This window comes from Pararge aegeria, chromosome 14 (genome assembly GCF_905163445.1).
Source record: "Pararge aegeria chromosome 14, ilParAegt1.1, whole genome shotgun sequence".
Taxonomy (NCBI): domain Eukaryota; kingdom Metazoa; phylum Arthropoda; class Insecta; order Lepidoptera; family Nymphalidae; genus Pararge; species Pararge aegeria.
In genome coordinates this window covers 11,481,969-11,503,050 of record NC_053193.1, presented here as the reverse complement: position 1 = coordinate 11,503,050, position 21,082 = coordinate 11,481,969, and the positions used below count along the sequence as shown (strand labels likewise).

General features: G+C 36.9%; 1 protein-coding gene across 3 annotated transcripts in view; it reads left to right on the top strand.

The window, feature by feature from the left end:
* Positions 1-18,252, top strand: part of LOC120629127 (putative inorganic phosphate cotransporter) — a 71,706-nt gene extending 53,454 nt beyond the window's left edge. For all 3 annotated transcript variants that reach the window (XM_039897917.1, XM_039897918.1, XM_039897919.1), the window contains 7 exons: positions 4,334-4,518; positions 8,129-8,368; positions 9,468-9,677; positions 10,340-10,504; positions 13,059-13,275; positions 15,735-15,973; positions 16,766-18,252. In XM_039897917.1, the coding sequence (XP_039753851.1) occupies positions 4,334-4,518; positions 8,129-8,368; positions 9,468-9,677; positions 10,340-10,504; positions 13,059-13,275; positions 15,735-15,973; positions 16,766-16,951 (1,442 nt within the window). In that variant the 3' untranslated portion in view covers positions 16,952-18,252. The remainder of the gene's footprint in view (positions 1-4,333; positions 4,519-8,128; positions 8,369-9,467; positions 9,678-10,339; positions 10,505-13,058; positions 13,276-15,734; positions 15,974-16,765) is intronic.
* The last annotated feature ends 2,830 nt before the right edge of the window (positions 18,253-21,082 follow it).

The following is a 21,082-nucleotide window of genomic DNA, read 5'->3' as shown; positions in this document are numbered from 1 at the left end:
TAAGGTTGTCTGATACGCGGACGAAGTCGCGAGTGACCGCTAGTATAAATACTGAAGGGTAGGCTTTTTATAAATCTTACATTGCCTATCCTTAAGTTTATTTTAACTCTTACTGGAGATTTTCTACATTTTATATCACCTGCATACCCTGTGCATACCCGCTATGCACGCCACTGCTCTTAAGGTTGTCTGATACGCGGACGAAGTCGCGAGTGACCGCTAGTATTAGTATAGATTACAGAGTATCTTACATCATGACTGACTATTGTTTAGTTTCACCAAAGAAACTAAAATCAATAACAATGCTCCAAACTGCAATGTAACAATAGGTACTTATTGCCAGCTGATGTTTGTTGTATACACAGACATTTTTAGCCGTGGTACGCAAATGCTACGTATTATTAATGGGGGTAATTGCCTAGGATAATCGCAATTAGCATACATAGCAGTAATAGAGCTGTCTGTGGTAGAGCTCGTCCGGGGAAGTACCATAGCCGTGCTTATTTCTGCTGCTAAGCAGCATTGTTGCAATGCCGGTCTGAAAGCGTGGTTGCCGGTGTAATTACAGGCACATGAGGCTTCTTCTTCTTCTTCCTCTTCTTTTTCCTCTGGGCTTGTCTCCGTACTTGGTCGGCCGGAACCTTCCGTTGTACGTAGTGCCACTTGTACGGCTCCCCGCTGGGTCACTCCAGCCAGCCGAGCTCACTCCAGAAGCTTAGCAGGCCGCCCAGGTCGCAGTGCTTCAGGGAGTGATGCTGGGGAGCCAAGGTATGCTGCTCGTTGTTCTTTTACTCCTCTACATTGGAGTAGTACGTGAGTCGGTGTTTCATCTGCCTCCATGCATGCTCTGCACAGGACTGTCGGTTATACATAAAATGAAAAGGTGTTTGTTTAGTGAGCAATGTCCTGTTATCATGCTTACTACCGTCCTTAGTTTTTTCCGACTTCGTTTTAGTAGTTTGGTTGTTAGTCGTGTGTTTTGACTAACTAGAAACGGACATAAATTAGTGATATCTGCATATCGTCTGAGAAAAGTACAGAAATCCTTTGTGGGGATGGGTATATGCTCTTATGACATGATACCGAAGGTAATTTTAGATCTACCTTTACCTAAGTTTAAACAATATATTAAAACACATTTAATAAATCGTGGTTACTACACGATTGATGAATTCCTAAACGACAAGGCTGCTTGCAAGCAGGCCACTCCGCTCTCATCTCTCACAAAACAGAAAAATTCTAAAGATTGTTAAACTATAAAATGATGTTGGAAAAGAGCAATCTGCTGAGTTTCTTGCCGGCTCTTCTCAGTGGAATCTGCCTTCCGAACCGGTGGTAGAGTCACTACAAACAGACTTGACGTTTCATAAGTGCTTATTAATTAGGCCTACTTGAAATAAATGAATTTTGAATTTGAATTTTGAATTTAAGTTCGGAAAGACCTCCTTGCACATGAGGCTTAACACTTACGCTATAATGAATGGACACAGGGCGGCATGTTAAAGGGCATGTTATACTCCTTGCATGCCCTATGAAGCGTTGCTCTGTTTATAGATGGATTTCTACTTACGATTAGGTGGACCGAATGCTTGGTCCGTCCGACAATTATTACTATAAAAAAAACCTACCTATTAAACTGACTTCAAAAAGGCGGCCTTATCACATATAGTGATTTCTTCCAGGCAACCATTATGAATTGACCCACATATGAATCCTTAAAGCAGTGCGCGAAGGTTGAAGAATATACCTACATATTCAAGATCAAGAGATCTTGAATATGTAGGTATATTCATTATTATCATGCTAAAATATTTATCCTTTTTAAATAAATATATACTACGACAATACACACATCGCCATCTAGCCCCAAAGTAAGCGTAGCTTGTGTTATGGGTACTGAGATAGCTGATGAATATTTTTTTATGAATATAATACACATAAATACTTATAATCAGTGGCGTGCACTTCATACATGCAGAAAAGCACTGCATACCCAAATTATTGTATATAACTCGTATTGGAGGGGATTTTTTCCATTTTATGCCATGTACCTGCTTTATGCATACCCTGGTCAAAAACCCTGTGCACGCGACTGCTTATAATATACAGATAAACACCCAGACACTGAAAAAGATTCATGTTCATCACACAAACATTTTACAGTTGTGGGAATCGAACCCACGACCTTGGACTCAGAAAGCAGGGTCGCTGCCCACTGCGCCACTCGGCTGTCAAATTAATTCAGTATTCTATTTATTATATATTTTTTTAATAAAACATTGAACACATTATTCAATTCTTTCTAAGTTAACTAATAGATATGATAGAAAGTTTTAAAATATAGGACAGGGTTTTGGTATACCCCCTTTAGAGGGATTCCCACATAACCCAACGGTTGGAGATAAAAATAAAGCTTTTCCACCACGCCAAAAAAAACAAAAGGTATCATGTCTCTACATAATATACATTGTTTATGTCGCATGCCTCTTACATGCTAATCGAAATTTGCGTGAATTACAAAACAGCTCTGCAATAAAACTGGCAGAGGAAGTTGGCGCTTAGTGATTTATATTCGTGTGATTTAACTTGAATTTATTTTAAGAGGAAGGAGGAACTCATTACGCCACTAAATATGCGAGTTGCAATTGATCTTTACACAAATGGTGTGAACGTGTGTTGTGTTTGTAAGTGCAAATCCTAGATTTATATGTATAGATGTACGTTAATAGGTTTATTTAGCTTCAGTGGAGAAGCGGATTGCCTAGTAGTTAGCACAACAACCTCACTTTCTGAGGGACAGAATTCGATCGTTACGTACCTTGGAAGGAAACTTATATATAAGTATACTTATTTTGATTCGAATGATTTGAAAACCCTAAACTGTATAACATTATTTTATTAAAAAGTAGCAGATGATTTTTTTTTCATGTGTTTGTTGGTAAAATACGTTCACAAAACACAATTCCATTAACACCTTAACAACCCTTATTGAAACAAACAAATGCAGTTCTTTCATATGATACGTCATTTAATATGATAAGCCCCCTACTATACTATAGTACTATACTATAATAGAGGTCAGTGGGTAAGCCCCTTTTTAATTTAGTGTTCACCACCTTAGATACAGTTTTTCTAAATTTTCAAATGCAGTATTATAAACAAGGATTGTCTATAACCATTCCAAATTTCGAATCAATGGCATTATTCTTAGGCATGACCAATACTCTCTGTTATAACCAATAACAGACAGATGGCCATGACAGATGGCCATTCGCACCAGAAGGAAACGTTTTACGGAATCCAAGAAAACAACGTACAAAAGTAAATACCTCTTATACTTTCGTGATGTTTGTCTATCATAATCCTTTTAGACAGAAACTACACACCATGTGTACTACAAAGTATTTATTAAATTGAATACGTAATAAAAGCAACACGTGTGTCAGCAGACTTACTTAAGCATCTGAATATTTAATGATTATTGGAAATCTACTTGACGCTGCACTTACTTGCCTAGGTAAGCTAGCTTGCAATTTCCTACTGCATCTGAGTAAATATTTAAAACAAATCACTTACGTGGGAGAGAGAAAGTTTAAGGCATACAGGAAATGCTTTCGCAGTTTGTGGAACTTTTATAACTGGATGTTAAGGTTATGCTCAAATCATGCAGTTCTTAATTCTCTATTGACGTATTACGTTCCCTAATACGTAGGTAGTAGGATTACTCTATTGTTTAATATTTATTCTAGATCGTAAACTTATTTTTAAAATTCTTTCCTACACCATTAATCAAACTCGGATAATATCTGTCCTGTTTTTAAATGAGCAAAATCAAGGAGAGATCTTTATGACAGCGAATTTATCTTATATGATCCATCGATCCATCGATGCGTTTTCGCTATTCGCTTTACGAGATCTTTATAAGCAAATACTTATAAGAACTACCTTGTCTCCGCACTACGCAACGGAACATATACTTGATGAGTCTTATGTGCCAACATAAAAAAACGAGGTCCTGGCGGCTTGGTCCGATTCCGGAGCCTGAAGTAGGCTGATGCTAACAAAGTAAATTTTCGTATTCACTTTTACTTTATTAATACTATAAATTTGTAAGTGTGGATGTTTGTTACTCAATCACGCAAAAACGGCAGAATCGATTTGGCAGAAATTTGTTATCGAGATAGATTTCTAGACGTAGTCTGGAATAGCACGTAGGCTATTATCTATCGCGGGAAATAAGAGAGTCTCCGCAGGAACAAAAACCTTAATCCACGCGGACAAATTCGCGGGTATCAGCTAGTAAAAAATAAACGTTTTATTTAATTGTTCACAGTATTCGTGATACCACAGCGATGGGTGATGGCAATCATGGGTTTCCTGGCAGTGGCGAATGCGTACACCATGCGGGTGTGCCTCAACATAGCAATCACACAGATGGTGAGGCGCCATGCGTCCACAGCTGCCTACGAAGTTGGCTCGTGTCCTGGAGACGTAGACGAAATTGCAGCTGATAGTAAGGTTTGTATAATTAAACTAGCGGTTACTCGAGACTTCGTGGCTAGAATAGGCAGGAGACGACATTTTGGATCCCAGATATCCACTGACAAGTGATGTTTATTTGTCCACCTGCAAAAAGCCCGGCGACAGAGAAAAGGAGAAGTTTACCCCCATTTGATATTGCTCGTATATTATTTGGATATTAGGTACATTATTACCTGTGCGCTCAGCTACAGATAGTCGATAAAAGAGTGGAAGAGAATAAACAGTCCTCCTTTTGTCCTTACCTGTGGAGAAAATAAATAAATAAATATACTACGACAATACACACATCGCCATCTAGCCCCAAAGTAAGCGTAGCTTGTGTTATGGGTACTAAGATAGCTGATGAATATTTTTATGAATATAATACACATAAATACTTATAATATACATATAAACACCCAGACACTGAAAAACAATCATGTTCATCACACAAACATTTTCCAATTGTGGGAATCGAACCCACGGCCTAGGACTCAGAAAGCCGGATCGCTGCCCACTGCGCCAGTCGGCCGTCAAAGAAGAAAATGTCTCCTGTCCATGTATTTCGTTCTATACTTCTCTACTTCCGTTATTCTACACAAAACCTATCGTCAATTTGGCTTGCGCTGTTACTTTATTTGCAATTTTCACTATTTAGTTAACATTCAATCCTGAAACTTAAATTTGTCTCCTTTGAGGTGTGTCAAAAAACCACCAAGACGTTCACTGCTGCGTTATGCGGCTTTTAATGTGTGACGCGATAGTGACATATTGAATCAATAAACGCGAAATGCGAATAAGCGTACATCATTAACATTTTCATCTACCCATTATGGGCCCACTACAGGGCACGGGTCCCCTCTCAGAAATAGAAGGGTGGCCATAGTCTACCACGCTGGCCAAGTCGTGATTAGTAGACTTCACACGCCGTTGAGAACATTATGGAGAACTCTCAGGCATCCAGGTTTTCTTACCATGTTTTCTTCCATACTTTAAAGCAAGTGATATTTTAATTGCTTGAATTAAAAAGGGACATAACTCTGAAAAGTCAATGATGCGTATCGAAGATCGAACTCGGTCTCCATTAATGGAAACCCGAAGCCTTATCCACTCTACTATCGCCGCCTATATGTCAAAATAAAAATGCTTATTATAAACGTGGCGCCATATTGCACAGCGATTAGCATTTTCTTTACGTTCAGTTCATTAACGTTCTCATTTCGCGCGCACCTACTTTTGTTTCGATCTCTTTGTTCTGCGGTCATAAGTCCTACGCGGTCCAATAACAATTTGAATTGAAAGTGGAAGCCACAATTCGACCATGACCGCAAAAACTGGCTGTGAGTAACCCTTTAGCGTGGATAAATCGAAACCTGCAATCTATTAATAATCCACTGCTTACAGGTTAGTAACTTCTCAGGGGAACAATAAACAATTCTTTGGCAACCTGGGAATCGAATTCAGGACCTCGTGATCATATGTGCAAGTCCAAAGAGGCAGTATTTTTTTAATTCAACTACAAGCTAGCCCTTGACTGCAATTTCACCTAATGATGGGATGCTAGCGGGCTAACCAGTTATGGGTCTGGAAGTTACAAGCCATAACCGTTCCTAATCGGTTTCTACGTGAAATCGAATTTATAGAAATAGAAATTATATTTCACAAATTGCTTCTGCTGGAGATCGAACCCGGGACATTCCGGGACCACAGCACTCACAGAGTTATGGATTGTATCTATGCTCGAAAACTAACGGAGCCTACCAGTACAAAATCACGTACCTACTAGGTACAAATAGTAGTAGATAGGTAGTACAAAGTAGAAATGAAATACATAACGCAATTTTAATCATCAACAGCTTATTCGTTTTGGTACGCTTATAAAAAAAAACTAAGTAGTTCGATTTAAAAATCTTTCACGGTGAAGATTGGATATTTTGAATTGAACATTCAATCAAAGGCGTTCGTCAAATCAAACTATTCCGGGCGCAATATTACCACGTTTTTAACGAACCTAAAGAGCAAATGATAAAAAATACAGGTCATGAGGTAAAGAGATAGCTATAAGTCGAACGCTCATTCTGCGGTTTGCAAGACGAAGCGATGCGGCGCGACGCAAAAAAAATTAGTGCTTTTTGCCTATCCCTGCCAGCATTATAAACGCGAAATATTTTCTGGTTTATACCTACTTTCCTATTAGTGCATACAAGACTTTATTGCCCATTCAAAATTTCAACTTGTAGCCCTCAAACTTAGTTCAGGACAGCAAAGCGTCATTACACTGCGCGATGTGTCGCGGTGATAGCCTTGTGGGTCGGCTTCACTTTCGGAGGACCGAGTTCGAAACCCAGCACGCACCTCTAACATTTCTGTGTTATGTGCGTTTTAAACAATTACAATATCACTTGCTTCAACAGTGAAAGAAAACATCGTGAGGAAACCTGCATGCCTGAGAGTTCTCCATAATGTTTTCAAAGGGGTGTCGTCTCTCGAGTCCGCCAATCGGCACAGGACCAGCGTGGTGCACTACGGCCTTAACCCCTTCGCATTGTTGAAAAAGACCCGTGCCCTGTAATGGTCCGGTAAGGGGTTAATATAATGATGTGACGCCTGTCAGGTACACATACAACTAATGAGCAGTTTACTTGTAGAACACGACGTCAATGGGTCCCAAATTGAACGCAGTGATGAATCTTAGATGCTCAAAAAGATAGCACACGGTCATTCGTTACTACAATACATCATTAATCATATTAAATTAATATGTTATTAGCCATTAGGTGATCATTCTTTGAAGACCCCCAACGATGCCCTTCGTACCGGTAAAAGGGTTATTTTTGATAAAAGTACTTTTCCAAGTTGGCTTCTGTCCTCGACTTACGATCTTCCAGAAAACCTCTTTTTATCGCAAAGCGATAGAGTAACCACAACTAACCCTTTAATGCTGAACAGCTTTTATTTTAAGACTACCTAGAAGAGAAGAATGAATGGAAAGGGATAAGAATTACTTATCAATAAAAAACCCATTCCATTCCCTTGTTTTTTTATGAGTTTTTAACAGACTTCATAAAAAAGATATGTTTTTTATGTATGTTCGGGCATAACTCCGTCGTATATATATATATATATATATATATATATATATAGATGGATTTGCAATAAATCTTTTCTGTTTGAAAGGGGCCGTTCCGACATGTTCAATATAGATCTGACGAGTTTCGGAGACTGACAACGGAACTTTTCAAAAATATTTTCTCGCGACTGGAGCTTTGTATCTTTACATTTTGGTATTTATGTATATCTATCAACACTCTTGGCACTATTCCGTTATCTTGCTGTAAGTCCTATCTACAGGTTGCCTGTAAGAGATTGCTTGCAGCAATAAGGCCGCCTTTGCATGTCTACATTGTGTACTGTATACTCCTTACTGTTTCTTTTCCTGTATGTTATACAGCAATAAAGTGTTTCTTCTTCTTCTTCTTTATTTATACAAATATTTATTTACTTTTAATTGGTAAATTATATATTTTAGGTGTTGTTTTTTATTTTTGGAAAAAATTATTATATCTCTATAAATAGTACTTTTTAACACTATCTCTTTTGATTACAGGAAATAAGTGGATACAATTGGGATGAAGAAACACAAGGCATCATACTTAGCGCCTTTTACTACGGTTACATTGTAACGCATTTACCTGGTGGTATGCTGGCGGAAAGGTTCGGTGGGAAGTACTCCCTCGGGTTCGGCGTGCTTAGCACTGCTGTTTTCACGCTGATGACTCCATGGGCGGTGAACATGGGTGGTGCTACAGGACTGATTATACTACGAGTGCTGGAAGGTTTGGGAGAGGTAAGGGATTATAAGATGTTTAACAAAATAGGCTATTATTGTTGTTCTATAAAACAGGGACTATAAGAAAAAGGTAGGGCGATGAATAAAAATAAAAACCTTTACTCAATTAACTTGCTCTTTAAAACACTAATTAAGAAAAACAAGTTTCTACTTACAGTATGCATAATACGATACAGTAGTAACTAGTTAAATATAGATGAATGTAAAAACTTCGGAGATCAGGTTAGGTAAAAAACTCTTATGCAATGTTGGCAAAGCGAAATATCTTCAAGGTTTTTGCATAACGATTATAATAATAACAATAATAATTTATTGGATCAAAAAGGTTACACGCAATATCAATATAACCATAAAAAGAAATAGAATAGGATACAACATAACAAGTAAAACAATTTCACATAAATTGATAAACAAATGTTGAATGCACATTATAATGATGTTTGCCTGTTTTTATTGATAACCGGTGGACTCCACATTAGGCGACCTGTATCGTGGAGTCCAGTTAATAGATTTCCAAAATCGATTGCCCGGCCAGAAACGTGAAATTGTTAAAGGTGACCATTTTAAATATAAATATTACAGAGGTAAAAATAATAATAATGTAAGCAAATAAGTATATCTATACAATCTTTAAATGAAAATCGAAATAATACTCCAGAGGCTTTAGAGGTACATTATTTACTTTCTCTGAGACTTATCTGTGAAACCGAAACAATAATAGTTTTTGAGTAAACCATTGCCATAGTTTTTTCAAGAAATCAGATACAGCCCTAACGGCACATGCAAAAGTAAAATCAAGTGACTCCTGTCACTTTATTAGGTACACGTCGCGTAGGTACTATGCACGTATTGGTCTTTTACCTTCGATAGGGTTGTCACTACATGTGGCACTTAGAATGTTTTGAATAAGTTTGTGTAGAAAAATGAATATGCTTCTTTTGATTTAATATTTTTCCAGGGTGATTTCTTATGAAATATACTTATGCACCCTTCAATAGTATTCTGGAATTTCGTTAAACCTTGTTTTTATATGTATATAGATACATATAATGTAGTAGGTAATGGTAAGATAAATATTATTCTTTGAAATCCTCAGGGTACAACATTTCCTGCCCTAAACGCAATGCTGGCTCGATGGGCTCCAGTATCGGAACGAGGACGTATGGGATCTTTAGTGTTCGGAGGTGCTCAAATAGGGAACATTGCTGGAACGTACTTCTCCGGACTAGTGATCAAGGAGACTGGGGAATGGCAATCGGTGTTTTACCTCTTCGGTAGCATCGGCATTTTATGGTTCATACTATGGGTGCGTATTGAGTAATATATTTTAATATGTAAAATTAAACTAATGCTTTTTGCAATAATACATAACCTTTAATGAAAACACCATTTAAAAGGACTATAAACATATATACTACGACAATAAACACATCGCCAACTAGCCCCAAAGTAAACGTAGCTTGTGTTATTGGTACTAAGACAACTAATGGATATTTTTATGAATAATATACATAAACACTTATAATATAAACACCCAGATACTGAAAAACATTCAATTTAATCACACAAACATTTTCCAGTTGTGGGAATCGAACCCATTGCGCGCGCCAACCCACGCGCGCCAATCGGCGTGAAACTTTGTAGGGAATTAGAAAGTTATCGACGACTTTTTTCGGTCTTTTTACCTATTACAATATCAGCTCGGTTAACCTTCTCATCAGATGTTCATCGGCATTCTTGGCGCAGCGGCAATCACAGCGCTTATAAGTGGTAGGTCCCGGGCCGGCATATTTTTTAAATGAGCTTTAGCGGACACTGCCAAGACCTAAAAAATTGTAGCTAAATGCTACAATTTTTTAGGTACGAGTGAAAAATCCAGGACCTTGAACCGCAGTCAAATACACTAACTACTAGACGTTATGTTCCTGGGCTAATAGAAATTTGATTTTGATAAACTTTATTTTTCAGGCGTTGCTGTGTTACAATGACCCCGAATCGCATCCCTACATTTCCGATAAGGAGAAGAAGTATTTGGAAGAGGCTCTCGGCAGGCACCATAGCACTCAGCCTTCAGCCATTCCTTGGAAAGCAATTTTCATGTCCGTTCCCTTATGGGCTCTAGTTTGCGCACAGGTATGTACCTATCTCTCTTCTTCTTCTTCTTCTTTGAGTCCTTCAACACCTGGTGGTGCATAGGACCGAGACTACTTTTTCCATCCAGACCTATCCCGCGCTGTAGACTTAAGCGTGTTCCAAGATAAGTTTGAAGCCTTCATTTCCGCTTCCCGAGACCGCTTCCATGTTGCCTTCGGCCTTCCGCGTCTTCGTTTGCCTTACTATACCCATAGCTCTCAAACTAGCATATTCGTATACACTATAGGTACATAGGGTATAGGCTATAGGTATGTACGGTGGATGGTTCGTAAGGAACACTTCATCTTACCTACTCTTACAGGGTTTCCTTCCAAAATGAAAAGGGTTTAGGCCGTAGTCCACCACGCTGGACCATTGCAGATTAAATAGATAATAAATAATTAATAAATAAATATACTATGACAATACACACATCGCCATTTAGCTCCAAAGTAAGCGTAGCTTGTGTTATGGGTACTAGGATAATCGATGAATATTTTTATGAATAAAATATATAAATACTTATAATATACAGATAAACACCCAGACACTGAAAAACATTCATGTTCATCACACATCGAACCCACGGCCTTGTCCCATAAGCAGGGTTGCCCACTGCGCCAATCGGCCGCCGAAGCCTGGTGGGGTTTACACGTCTTTGAGAACATTATGGAGAACTCTCAGGCATGCAGGTTTCCTCACGATATTGTCCTTCATCGTCAAATCTAGTTTTCTTATGATTGCTTAGTAACGCACATAACTGAGAAAACTCGGCCCTCCGAGTGTGAAGTGAAGCCGAAGTCCTAACCACTAAGCCACTGAGCCACTGTAGCCTATCACTGGATAGAACACTTGCGGCCTTATTAATAAACGTAGCATAAAATCGATATATCTATAAGAAGTGTTTGGTCGCACATCAATCGACAGCACCTTTCAAATGTCAGAGCGTGAAGAAACACTGCATAACTGTTCCGCCGTTATGCTGCGTTTTTAAAAAAGCGTCTGTTGTGAGTTTTTTCTGTATCGTACAATCCGCATGGTACGTAGTATTACAAGATGGTATCATAATTTTTCGTATTCAAAAAAGGATAGGTCGTATAGTTAACTGGTGGGACACTGTTGACCTCATTAGGTACCCATTCACATAGAAAGTTGATTTTGATTTAGCAATGTCTTGAAATCCGGATGAATTGCAAAATATTTAATTGCATCAATATTATATACTTACTCTAAGTAAGTAGGTATTTGAATTTTATTTCCAAGAAAACACGACGAATTACATTGGACATACTCTTAGCGAAGTTATATATTTCATTTACTATAGAACCTGACATGAGCTGAAACCAGCATTTAGCTTAATTTCAATGCCATTGTAATGTTTATCCGCACAGGACAATTTGTGCGTTAATCTGATTTTCAATGGAAATTTAATTTTTTTTGTTGTCTAAAGTCCTATATCATTATAAAATTAAATAATCGCTGAGTCCTACTCAAAGGTAAAAAGTTTTGCAAAACATTAATTTAACCTGATAATTTTTTTATATTCCAAAAAAAATTAAATGAATCATCACGCCATGTAAAGTGTAGCAATGTAAGCGCTTAAGTAACTTAACATGACGTTTAAGTTTATATGTAAGTATAAACTATTCATATGAATAAACTTACCTAAGTCATAATAAATCATACTGGCTCGGGGATTCCCATTGAATTTTCCAAATCGACTTCAATGCAGGTATCCTACATACACCGGCACCTGCTAACGAATACTTATAAGGAAAACGAAGTGTCAACTGTTTTTATTTGGTACCTATATTTGTCAAGTTACACAACCATGAGCATGTCAATAAATTACGCTTCTTGGATTGCGGACCTCGCACAAATCAATGTTAAGGCTATTTTTAATAGCGGTTCCTTGAGAATTTGAATGGGCCACGTTAAGGTTGCGCTTTTCGCGTATTTTCTGCATACAAAAGTGCTTTGGTTGATTTATGAACTATCTTTGTAAGTTATTAACTACGCTTTAATATCGATTTATATTAGCCCTACGACCTTAACGTAGCGGATATATGTATATAAGAAAAGGCTAAATTGCAAATGAATCATAATTTCAAATTAATTCATTTATTTTTATTCCTACCTATTCTTACTACTAAAAAGAATCAGAAAATAAAAAGAAGCATACCTATTGGCAATCACTGTGAGGCAACCTTAGTATTAGAAAAACAACTAAACCGACAGCATGTAGGAGTATATGATTACTTATTAATTACTATAAACATACATGTTTACGAATAACTACAACTATAATTTGTATAATTTCATTAATATTATAACTGATTACTTAATTACCCTAGGATATACAAAAAGGTGATTTCTAATATATTTTATATCATAGTACCTACTTAAGATCCATCCATAAATTAAATAGAATATTATCTATTAACTCACCGCGCTCACGCCGGTTGTAGATCTACAAGCTAGCGTTCGCTTAAGTCCGCGAATATTTCAATATGTTTAACTGATTTATTGAGAAGGTAAATCTTTTTTGTCGTAGATTGGACACGATTACGGATACTTCACGATGGTGACAGATCTTCCGAAATACATGACTGGAGTACTAAAGTTCGACATACATAGGACTGGAACGCTGGCTGCCTTGCCGTATGCTGTTATGTGGATAAGCTCGATCATCTTTGGATGGATGTGCGACAAGATCGTCAAAAGAAAGTGGATGACGGTCACCAATTCGAGGAAGACATTTACGACTATCGGTGAGTGAGATATTGTTAAACAATCTTTGCCAAATTTTTTTAACTCTAGGTGTTCCTGTTTGGAAGGCTTAATTTTTTATTTTATTTTAATCCTCTACGAATTATATAATGACTGGTATACCACCTTGAGTTTAAGATAGTAGCGGGCTAAGCTGCTGTTAGGAGTATGGCAATGATATTCACCGGTACAATCGGTTTATAGAACGCGAAATCGCTTGGTTGCACGTCTCTGTCGTTTGTTTTAGAAAATGTTTCTCCGGTATATATCGATCTTCTTTTTCGGGTGTCTTATAAAATAACCGATAATATAGACGAGGTACCTTTTTAGAACTGATAAGATGAAAATGTATCTTCGTAAAATCATTCTCATAATCAGATACCTACATCAATCATTTGATAGTTAAATATGCACTAACTACTTAACAAAATATTTACTCGTTCATTGAAATTGCAGAAATTATGATGCCGCGAAACCGTTCTAAATACAACAACAAGAAAACTCTTTAAGAACATCCTACCTAAAGGCGCGCGGAACGCGTGGCGTAGGTTTAAACCTTGTGGTTTAAAGTCATAATAACTGTTATAAGTCCTATTGTTGAGCTCTGAAGTCTTTCCGAGCTCTTTTGTTTTTATTTCAACGTGTTATCATATCTGACCTTTAAGGAACGCATTCTGGAATTTATAACACGGACAGACGCTATATAAAAATAGCCATTTAAATAAATAATATAACATAACTGATGGAAAAACCAAGGGTTTTTGACGGTGCTGTTGTCCGTTAAGAGTTCCCTCCTCTCCTCCTATCACTAAATTTAAATGGGATAGATAGCTATTATCTAACGTCGTTGTCATTTATTACCTATGTTGTATTTATTACCTGTGGCCTACAATGTTCGGTAGGTACATAGGCAGGTACTACATATGAAAGTACTTATGACAAACTGTCAATTATTTCCAAGAGACTTCTTGAGAACTTTTAACGGTACTGCATTTAATATATTCATTACACGATAACTAGTTTGCACAAAACTGCAATTTCATTTTGCAATTTAATTAACATGTAACTACCCTCTCCTCTGCTACCCTAATGATACTTAAGCCTGTTTTCACTAACGACAAACAAAGCAATGCCTAATCTAAGGATATTCCTAGGCATACCTATGATCAATAGTTATAAATAAATAAAAAAATATACTACGACAATCCACACATCACCATCTAGCCCCAAAGTAAGCGTAGCTTGTGTTATGGGTACTAAGATAGCTGTTGAATATCTTTATGAATATAATACATATAAATACTTATAATATACAGATAAATACCCAGAAAACAATCATGTTCCTCACACAAACATTTTCCAGTTGTGGGAATCGAACCCACGGCCATGGACTCAGAAAGCAGGGTCGCTGCCCACTGCGCCAATCGGCCGTCGGGAATCATCGTCGGTCTTAATAAATAGGCATTCGATTTAGGCACAGAAATAAGAATGTTCTTAATTCTGTGGATTTAGGCGATTCCGGGCAATAGAGTCGTAAGTAGCCGCGACCGATGCAACAAAAACACCATACATTCGAACAATGGGATCAGTAAAAGCTCGATGAAAACATACGATCTCTCGCTTGATTACTACATTTCTTAAGCAATTTAAGTAATTAGGTTCCGCTAAAACATTGCGAGTGTATGATCAAGATCCGCGAGGGCCCGATGAATACTAATCAAAGCCGTTTGAGAAAGCGTGCCGTAATGCTTAAGCCGAGCTATTGTGATGTGTTCCGGCAGATTGAGTTAATTGACATTGCAAGGTCGATAATTAGAATGCATGTCCGTTCCTTGCAAAAGTGAAATGTCGCTATGTTTTGCAAGATCGAACACTTAGACCTTTAGAGATTTTACACACGATCTGATAATGAAGACAAGTTTTACCTAACCACATATTTAAGCGTTGCAAAAGCTTCTTGCAGAGTATAATGTCAACGTAGGGCAATACATTTTTTGTTCAAATTCATCGTGCATATAGAAAGGCCTTACAAATAAAAATAAAACAACTTAGGAATAACTATTCAGTTTTGTCAGATTTCAACCGGCAGCCACGCCAAAACAGCGTTGATGATTTTTAGGGTCACAAAAAGGGAAACTACATACGGAAGCACTTCTCCGGACGCGCTGTTACCAAGTTCCCATACTAGTAAAAACGTCCAGATGTTATAAGAAATCGAAGTGCCTAGTTAATTACTTAAAACGCATATAACTTAGAAAAGTTAGAGGTGTTTGCTGGGATTCGAACTCGGCCCCCTGAAAGTGACGTCGAAGTCCTACCCACTGGGCTATTACTAAACAAGAAACCTTGTATTTTCCGTTTCGGACTATTTCAAGAAAAAAAATAGCTTCGTCACCAATTTTGTCTACAAATTCACTGGCCTTTAATTCCATGAAAACTAATAATAGATCTTAATTTACAGCATCCGTCGGACCGGGCATCTGCATGATTCTGGCCTCATACTCAGGATGTAACACGGAAGCTGTCGTGATACTCTTCACAGCATCCATGGGCCTCATGGGTGCTTTCTATCCAGGCATGAAAGTAAATGCATTGGATCTAACCAGCAACTACGCGGGAACCATTATGGCAATTGTAAATGGTATCGGCGCCATCACAGGCATAATCGCACCATACCTCGTTGGTTTGCTGACACCTGATGTGAGTATTTGGCAAACAATCAATTCGTTATCCTATTATAATGCTCGAAAGTATTTGACTACGAAATGCCAAACTACAAAATAGGGGCTTATTTAAATTCTGGATAAAATAGTTGAGCTTAACCTAGCTAACATAAGGTAAATGTTGCAACTAAAAATCTGATATATGGGTAAAGAAAATTTATACAATGCATCTACATAATGCATGCAATTTAAGCGTAACTTATTCTTTTACTTTTCTACCTAAATAAGTCAAAATTTCTGATAGCTTCCTACCTACTGCAAAAGAAGGGATTTAACCGGCCAACATATTATATAACTTGCAACACGTAGGTGTTCAAACAAACCTTCGGGTTCAGTTAGCTTTCTAAACAGTTGAGATATTAATTTTCGTTTTGGATTTCGTTACGTACAGATCTTTAGACAAGGGTAAACTAACTGCCTCGTTAGTCTGGTGGTGAGCATGTTCGACCGCGGATCACGACGTTCTGGGTTCGACACCTGCCCTAAGTCCAAGCAAATAGTATTGTCTTAGGACCAGCCAGGAGTTTTGAAAGTTCCTGCTCCTGATGTTGACGACATTCGGTAGTGTCGGAGCTTCCGTCCCTCTATCCTCTTCTGTCCTTCCACCTTCATGGTCAAATGACTATGTGAATATGAGAGAGGGAATAGAGTGCACCGGAGTTTACACTTATCCATCCCTTATATAAAACCTCTCTGGAGATTGACCACCGTGGCTGAAATCGGTCAGGAAAAAATTGTGTAAAACCTAATACAATTTCCATTTTCACAGAGCACACTTACACAATGGCGATTGGTGTTTTGGATTACGCTGGCCGTTTTCATCGTGACCAACTTAGTGTTTGTCGCATGGGCTTCTGGCGATGAGCAGTGGTGGAACTCCTCATCCCAAGACCCGAAGAAGCAGGAGGTCGAGGCGGCGACGAACCAGACCGTGCAAAGTGAAGTTAAATTGTAAAGACAATAATAGTTGACGTCGGCAAAACACCAACGGTTATTAGGTGAACAAGGTTGACTAACACTGTAACTGTACGAGAATAGAAACGATCGAAACGATGAGGCTATTATCGATATTCAATCGATTTCTTATACCAATTCAGTGATGTAAACCATTACATTACATTACAGAAATGTTCCGACCGCAGGAACCCATTGCGAAACATATCGAACGCAAAAAATGTTGAAACTACAACGGATTTAATCAAAATTCCGAATAGACAAGAACTAAATAGATTTATCGAAAAAAAAATGTGTTGAAAGTACAAAAATCTGAACTTCTTTAAAATAATTAATTTATATACCTTGGTATTTATACACCTGAAGTATATCTTTATATTGGCGATTCATTGAATCCTCTGCCAGTGTTATGTGATAATAATAGTTTAATAGCACATTCTAATGAGGTGACGACGTTTAGAATGTTTAATAAAAAATATTGATACTTAAAGATATATCTACGTACCTACATGTATCACGGCCCCCTCCCTCTCGGGGCTCCCTTTCGGGGCGACCTGCAGGGTGATTACGTCACTTTCCCATACAATAAATAAACAAAAGTGACGTTTGACAGCAGTGATTGCAAGGTTTACGCCTGTCGCGAGATACGTAATCACCCTGCGGATTTGATCGCCGGCACAAACGTCGTAACTTTTCGAAGTTATGCGCGTTTTATAATTGGAGCAATTAAATATTACTTGTTTTAACGGTGAAGAAAAACATAGTGAGGAAATCGGCATGCCTGAGCGTGATTCGTCTACTAATGCGCACTTAACCAGCATGGTGGCGTGGCGGACTACCTTCAGCCTAAAACTCTTCTCATTTTGAGAGGAGAGCTATGCGTCTATTTTAGCGGACTGGTAATGAGTGGATGATGATGTACAATGTACATATTACCATGTCTTTGTTCTTACAGTTAGAATAACGAAATGTGGTTCAAATGATTTAGACAGTGAATAAGTCTTACTGTATAGAAAAGAGCTCGACTGGAATCACGGCTGATGGTAAATAAACATATCGCAGAGCCTGCGAATGGAAGAATTGTAAAAAGTATAGCATTAATTATAGTTATAAGACTATTCATAAGTACATGAAATGAAACAAAATCCTTCCTCTAGTTAAATTTCACGCAGTTTTGCTAAGAGGTTTTAATCGCACTTATTTATTTAATGCCAACTGGGCACATCTTAGTAGGGTGTATACACATTAGCCGTCATATGCCGCTACATAGAAGCGCGGCAGCATCAAATTCAAATTCAAAAAATTAAGTGTTACTTTTCTGGGTATGCTTAAATTAAAAGTGCGTTTCTAATTAAAGCAATTTCATAACACTTTGTTCAACGGTGAACGAAAACATCATAAGGAAATTCCATTATTGCTCATCAAAGGATTCATAACATTCTCAAAAGCGAGTGAATTCCACCAATCCGCACTTGGCCAGCGTGGTGAACTGCGGCCAAAACTCTTATCAATCTGAGAAGAAACCCTTGCCCTGGAGTGGGCCGGTAATGATTAAAATTGTTCTCTTACAATTGTTTCAGTATTATCAAATATTGCTACACTACCTAATGATTATTTAAGGTTTGCTTGTTAAAGTTTACGAATTTGACAGCGATGCTCTACAAAAACCACAGTCGCACTGCTGCACTGCGGTAAATTGCGGCAGATGTGAACACATCATTACTTCTGCATAAGATATTGCGAAGTGCGATAAATTCTGTATTAAGTCGATACTCACATAAGAATGTAAATATTATGTATTTATTACATCTTTATTAGGGCACATTATCGAAACATAGGTACTTAGTTGTTCACATAGAGTTTTATTGTGAAAAATTTATGAATGGCTGTGTACAAACTGTAAATAAGTGTTATTTTGGATACGTTTCACAATGTGCATTTTGTGCCATTCTGTTTGTGTGGTAATGACATTTATCTAATAAAGGCCAAGAGACGACGGTAAAATAATGTAAGTGATGTCAGAGCGTATGCTCGAACTTTATTTAAGTAGTACTATTTGAATTTTACTAAACGGATTTACTACGCTATCAGTAATAATATGTTTACAAGGTATTTGTAATAATATGTTTACAAGGTATTTTGCTTTGTATCATAACGACTTAATACTTTTCTACCTTGGTTTTTCAAAGTATTATTTTGTCTCTATTTTGAAGTATTATCTTTCTTGAGATTTATGCATTCTTTGGTGAACTTAAAACTCAGATCGCCTTTTGCACAGTTTATTTACTGTTCATCTCTTGTACTATAATTCCTTCACTCGTGTTACATTGAAAATGGTTAATTATAAATGGTTATGAATCTGAAATGTAAGCTATTTATGAGTATAACATCTGAGATATTAGATTAATTTTGTACAATAAACATTATTATTGGTATTAATTATTGTTAAATAAAATATGAAGTAACTATTTATGTATTTTATTTTTTTAATCCCATTCTTAATATCATGGTAATGCAACAGTAGCTTATACATTGACGTTATCCAATTAATTAAAATTATATTACCGTGCCAAGGCCAAGGTTTTAATTAAGTCCAAGATATTATTTAAAAAAATATATACTGAAATAAATTGGACGTGTATAAACGAAATTGATCAAACCCTCATTAAAGAAGTTTTGAGACGCTCTGACATGGAAAGTGGCTGTCAGTTGGAATGTGGCAAAACAATGCATAAATATTAAAACGTTATGCCGCACTTATTTGCAAGCAATGTCACAAAACTACCTCAATATAGATTGGATCTTTTTTTTCTTAGCTACGTCCATCTTGAATTGTGTTTTTGTACGCGCCTAGTGTGAGATTTTATACCTAGGTACTTTTACTTGTTAGATAGAGTGAAGGGTAACGATTTGTATGGAATGTAAAGAGCGCCATCTAGTTAAAATACTGATTGCAGAGTGTGGGCATAAAATCTATTAGTCTTCAGTCAAAATCATGATCATGCTTAGCCTATAGCCTATAGCCTAAAAATATCATTTTAGAATAATATTGCTTGAGGCCATAAGCCTCCTTTTAGGAGAGGGTTTAGATCAGTGGAACACAAAACTCCATTTTGAAAATAGCTAATGCGTACGGCGTTGTATTAAAAAAAATTACTTTACACGAAATTACATTTTTCAATCTCGTTTCTCAAAACTATGACTATGGACTTGACTGGTATTTTTTTTTAAGAGCAGCACAAAAATAGACAAAACCATAGAAGTAAATAATAATAACAATTCCTTCGAATATATTTTTTATAAAATCATTTTATAATAAAAATAATAACAACATAAAAAAATTACAAATTAATCAACCTAACGCTTTCATACTTAAAAATGAATCAACGAAATCATGACATATACAGATAATATATTTCTGCATACATTACATTGTAGTGCAATGTCTGCAAATTATACAAAAAAAAATTAAATACAATGTAAAATACACAATTATACAATTTTTACACTTTCTCAACTAGAACTCCAAACATTTATAAATACGCTACACTTACAGCAAACATACATTGTACGAAATCCAATAAATGTAAACTTACTACACTATACATTTTGGACACTTTCTCAACAAGTACAAACAGTTAAACAACGACAGCTAGAGAGATGTATTAAGTTAATTATGTTATTATAGTTAAGAGTTATATATAACAACTTTTGTAGCTAGCACACACTGCGAAAAAAATAAGGGCGATTTTTCCCTTAGATATTCCCAACCACGCACTGTTAATACATTGTCTTCTGATTTTGTATTATGTTTATGGTTTCCCAGCATATACGTACTTACTGATGCATAACTATCATAGTTCAAAAAATAATTTACGGGAACTAAATCCGCACCGCAACGCTTTCAATTTGTATTATAAATCTAAATCTTTGCAAAAGTGTGTGGATCTCAGGAATTGCAAAAAATGCACGCTTTTCCACAGTGCGAGCGAAACCCCTGGACACATATAGGTAAATACAACAAGAGCAAGAGTAGTGTGATATTTATCAATTTACCATTACATTTATATATATAAAACATACCAATACAATTTTTTTTTAATATAATTATATAATTGTGCATGCAATACAC